The sequence below is a fragment of the Cryptococcus neoformans genome, chromosome 14 (assembly GCF_000149245.1).
Source record: "Cryptococcus neoformans var. grubii H99 chromosome 14, complete sequence".
Taxonomy (NCBI): Eukaryota; Fungi; Basidiomycota; class Tremellomycetes; order Tremellales; family Cryptococcaceae; genus Cryptococcus; species Cryptococcus neoformans.
Window position 1 is genome coordinate 635,724 of NC_026758.1, and position 5,000 is coordinate 640,723.

The 5,000-nt window shown below is 47.1% G+C and overlaps 2 protein-coding genes; one reads left to right on the plus strand and one right to left on the minus strand.

The window, feature by feature from the left end:
* CNAG_05557 (mitochondrial outer membrane protein) overlaps positions 1–280 on the plus strand; it is a 2,164-nt gene extending 1,884 nt beyond the window's left edge. The window contains exon 5 of the mRNA XM_012198455.1: positions 1–280. This exon is cut by the window's left edge and continues 765 nt beyond it.
* A 1,851-nt stretch (positions 281–2,131) lies between these two features.
* Positions 2,132–5,000, minus strand: part of CNAG_05558 (CAMK/CAMKL/Kin4 protein kinase) — a 5,467-nt gene continuing 2,598 nt past the window's right edge. The window contains exons 4-9 of the mRNA XM_012198264.1: positions 4,205–5,000; positions 3,993–4,148; positions 3,041–3,938; positions 2,758–2,987; positions 2,569–2,706; positions 2,132–2,513 (exon numbers count right to left, since the gene is read on the minus strand). The exon at positions 4,205–5,000 is cut by the window's right edge and continues 1,209 nt beyond it. Of these exons, the coding sequence (XP_012053654.1) occupies positions 2,489–2,513; positions 2,569–2,706; positions 2,758–2,987; positions 3,041–3,938; positions 3,993–4,148; positions 4,205–5,000 (2,243 nt within the window). The 3' untranslated portion in view covers positions 2,132–2,488.

A 5,000-nucleotide genomic window follows, 5' to 3' on the forward strand; every position in this document is an offset into this window, starting at 1 on the left:
CAGTGCGCAGCTTCTGTTTGGGGCTTTTTCTCTCTTCGGCATTCAAAGTGTAGAGGCCTTGCGATGTCTCTTCATTGTTCTGTTCATCCTATTATGGGGTTATTTCTTTGATGAGTTTCCATGTTTGGCAGGAATAACAATAACATCGCATTATCAGAGCCCAAAAGCTCGATGGTTATTGCTGGCCGTTGGCGAGGAGGGAGCCAATGACTCATGACTCAAGGCTGAGGGCTCAAGGCATATATCATGGATTGTGGAGAATGTTACTTATCCAGTTATGACGTTTGGCGGCAGATAAATGGGCGAAGTCGCAGAAGTTAGTGGTGCAAGATTATATAGCTGCTCTCTCAAGGCGGCAATCGTGGCAATCGGCAACTGCAGAATGGCGCTGCAAATCAGTACTGTGGGTCCATATTCCGTAATTTGCTACTGATAACGATCACTCCTCCCTCTCCCATCAGCATCAATCGCCTGATGAAACATTCTCTAGGTACCATCAAATTCGGTCAGCCGCTACTGTTTCCGATGCATCTCTCGGAGAGGGCTTGGTCTCGATCGTCGGTCATCGCTTCTTTCTCTTTGGCACATTCTCCCATGGCACGGACCCTCCCCTTTAGTCTCACGTCAGCGTCTCGCCAATCTCAAGTTGTACCAGAAATATGGGAGGTGCCTGATGCTTGATGAGCTAGCCGAGCCGTGCCGCCGTCTCTGCGATCTGTGTCCGGGGTGTCGTTAAAACCACCCTTTCCTCATCGAATCCATGTTTCAAAAGCGCAAAATCAAGTCCTGTAGAGAGACAGTGATATCTATCTTCCTGCAACTGAAAGACAAGGAACGAAGGGGTGAAAATTATTCCCATCTGCAGACTCACGAACTCTAAGATGGAAAAGTTCTGAATTGTGTGACAACAGAGTGTTTTTGCTGACGAACAACAAAATGTTCATCTGACGGTTTTCATTTCTCTCATGATGTGATTCAGTTGCTTCTTATCGTTGGCTGGCCTTATCCTCTTGCGCATCCAAAGCGCCATCTCGCAGATGTACATTCGTAGCCAGCGGTATCGGAAGCAAGATTGTAACCAAATCGACATCCGTTGACTGAGTGATTCAATTCCTGTAGCCCAGCTTCTTCCTTCAACTAAATGCGCAATGTTTCTAGACTCCTCAACCTTTAAAACCCATCGTGTACTTCTACGTACACCCTATTTGCAATGGCCGCAAACGTTATTATATCAGCTTCCATCACATGATGTCCAGGGTGCTTTAAATTGAATTGCAAAGGAGATGGCAGGATTCCAAGCAAGTTCTAGAAATATTTTTTCTTTTGCCTGGCGTGGACCATACATACAGAAGATCGATGCAGGTTCAATCTCTTCTCAACCCTGATGGCCAATGCCTTCCCTATCTTTTCTGTTTTCAAATCTTTTCGAAGCCCTGCAGACCAGACACAAGTAATAGTGATTGAGTGATTGATTGATGTCTCTTCCGATTGATCTTTCTGGGTTTTCATGTGGTGCTCGTTTGACATCTCTGCACGAGACATTTTCTGATAGGAAAAGTAAGACGGTCATGTCAAAGTCTTACATTATTGTTGGACTCTTGGCTGCTTAGAATTCAAGAAAGGCTGAGGACTGCTACTACGTATGAGTAATACTCATGATTGAGGCCAGAAATTTAGAACAAGGAAAATTCTCTCATCAACAATCTTAATTTCTTTCCCCCATATTGATCCCATTTCCAGTCAAACAGTGAACACCCCTTTGGAGCATGCTCAGATTAGGTTAAAATCACCGCTGACATATACGACGTGCACTCCTCTCAGGGCGATACATTGTTGCCCCTTAAACCTCAATTCAAGCCCAATCGCAAATTGTAAGTCGCCGGCATATTCAAAGCAAGATAGAGAAACCAGTGGAATTAAGAATCTGAACAAGTCATAGAGATGACAGCAACATTAGTAACAGAATGTGCTTCTTAACAAGTGAAGACCGTAAGAAGTGTCTCTCGGCGGGAGCCGATATTAAAAAAATGAAGGGATGAGTATGTAGATAGACCTGGCACCATTAGCAGGATTGCCGGTCTCTTACCATCATTCCTTTCTTGGGCTCCTATCTTCTGTCAGGACGATGGTTCTAAAACAACTGACGACAGATAATGACTTTTACATAACGGTCGCAATTGAATAACCCGTCTAAAAGTGACTGCAAATCATGGAACTAGAACAATGCGGACTGGAAGACTGAAGACTGTACTTAAATGTATATTGCTGTATGGGTTCTTGTGGGGAAGAATTGGCCAAGAAAAGATGCTAATTCAATAATATAGACAACGAAATCAGAATATAACAATTATGCGGATTAAAAACTACAGGGGGATGTCAATGACGACGGAATGGGGTATCAAGGATGCAGATTGGTGGATCTATTTCTTGACTTGCACCAGGAATCATGTCGGAATCACGGGAGGTATCATGTGGTATGCTTGATGAATCAGTGCGTGAGGGTAGTGGTACGCCTGCCGTTCAGTCAGCTGGAGTGCTCCTCATTGCAGTTAATGGGGCGGAACTTACTCAATCACCGTCTGGTATATGAACTTGAATGACCAAAGATTGCCCTTTGTTCTTTTGATCTTGAGGATGAAAAGCCCAGGTAGATTTTTCATCTTACACAACTCAACTGTAAATTTCACTTCGTCCCCGGCGTCCATTCTGTACAAAATTTAGTTTATGCTCGCAACCATTGCAGATTATAGTACACACAATTCCTTGCCATATAATGGTTCAGGTTTGGATGCCATCGACGACTCAGGCAACTCTAGATTTGGCGTGGATTGAGATGGCGGGTTGGGAACCTCATTATCAGTTCGAGTAAGTCGAGCAGGGTGAGCAGAGGATCGAGAACTTCCCCGACGAAGAAGACCCTTGATACCTGCGCTCGATCGGTTAGTCACAGAGGGACTCATAGGCGTAGGCAACCCTCGAGAGTCCGTCTAATGCCATTCGGGGTCAGCGTTCATTCATTGACGATAAAAATAGATCTTACCTTGCTGGTTGAAGCATTATTCATGACCGAGAAAGGATTCATACCTGACCCCGTACTAATGACGCTTCCTAAGCCGATTGAGGAGCCAGCGGCCTTCTTCTTTGCTCTCGTGCACCTCAATTTGAAATCGCTCTCACGCTTCATCTCCACGCCCATACCGCGCAAGACCTGTATGACTTCCACAAAGACATCTTGCGGTGACTTGGTGGAAAGCGCTGACTGATCAACAAGTCCAGTGTGCACGCGAATTTTGGACTCGTCAAAAGTGAATGTTGAGGCTGATCGTGTACCGATAGTAGTGGGTGGAGACTGCTGCGTTGAAGAACCAATAGTAGGTGTGGCAGCAGCAGTCGGACGAGGAGGAGTTACCATTACTGACGGTGGAGTAGCGTCAGCATCGACGGGTCGTGGCAAAACAGAGGATTTGGTCGGAGTTGCCTTTGTGGTATTCCCCCGATCAGCGGTTGAGCCAATTTTCTCTTCCGTTTCGTCAGTGTTTTCCTGAGAAACCGTCGACGCTTGAGCAGATTCCTGGGCTTTGCTCGCGGGTGATGCAACTTCACCAACTCGTACAAATGACGACTGGGAATCCGACTTAAGGGCCGGCGATTTGCGCTCAGGTACTGTCTCTTTTACAAATGTTTTGCGGCGGAACCAGTCCATGACTTTGGAAGTCCTGCTAGAAGATCCCCGGTAGCTCGGGTAATGGCCCTGCTGCGCAGTAAATGCGTCCAATGCGACAGTCGAGGGGGAGTTTTGGCTCAGTGCAGAGGCATCTGTCCCAACTACGGGACCAACGGAAATTTTCTGGGGAGGTTCGGTGGCAGGGTTCTTGACTAAATGACCAGAAGAAGAGAGACCAGAAACATTGACGGTTGTATCCTTCTGTTCGGATTGACTAAATAAATAGATTCAGCCATATTGAGAGTGAAAGGCTGAGATAAGAACGTACGTGCTTGGGCCAATTTGAACTGTTTTCCTTCTCTTATCCCTCAAAGAGGCAGTGCCGCCAGTAATGGAAGATAACATGTTCTCACCATTGATGTCCTTGTCCATAAGAGGAGTTCCAGGAGCGGCGACCGCAGAAGATGCCTTGCTCTCCCTGCGACTGTTTTAAATTGTTAGAGGATACTTGACATACTGAAATTACTCGATTGCACTCACCTGTGGAAACCGAATTGTAAAGTTCGTCTTCTCGACTTTTTGACACTGTCGCTCTGTGACATCGCCTGGCTCTGGTCCCCATGTTGCTGTAATTGATGTTGCAGAGCAAGAGCACTGGAGCTGGCACTAGGAGGAGACATCTTGCCTTCACCATGTACCGTTGTGTGGGCTTGCGAAGCATGACCCAGAAGTTTCGCCAGTCCAAATTTATCAAGCGACATGCCTTTCCGGTATCGATCCTTTTTCGGAGGTCTAGGGAGCCCAGTCGCAGTGAGTGAAGACTCTGGTTGGGAATCTGAAACAAAGCTGGCGTCCATTGGAGGGGGCATAAAACCATGCCTCTTCCGTTCGTTAACCAGAGAGGCCTTTGGAGTGGTGGCGACTGGGGCCGCCCGCATTTTTGCGCGGGGAGTGACATTGACAGGTTCCTCTTCAACAGATGTGGAAACCCGGGGAGTGGAGGGAGATGTCATTTCGTCGATGGAATCAGGCTCATGTTCGGCGGAAGCGGGCGGCAATTTTTCGAGCGGTTCGATGACCTGTGAAGGATCGTTTGCTACGGTAGCGATGCCGAATTCTGCGGGAGGGGCAAGAGGGATCGTTATCGGGACGATAGGCGATGTATCCATTGACTTCTCTCCGGATTGTTGTGTGATACTATCACTTGCCGGTTTGGGCTGCTCGTTGTCCGATGAGCCTGACTCCATCTCAATATCAGTCGATTCTTCTCGTTTCACGTCAAGAAGAGAAGATGCGACCATCCCGGTGTCGGCAGTGCTTGTGGTTTCCATTGACC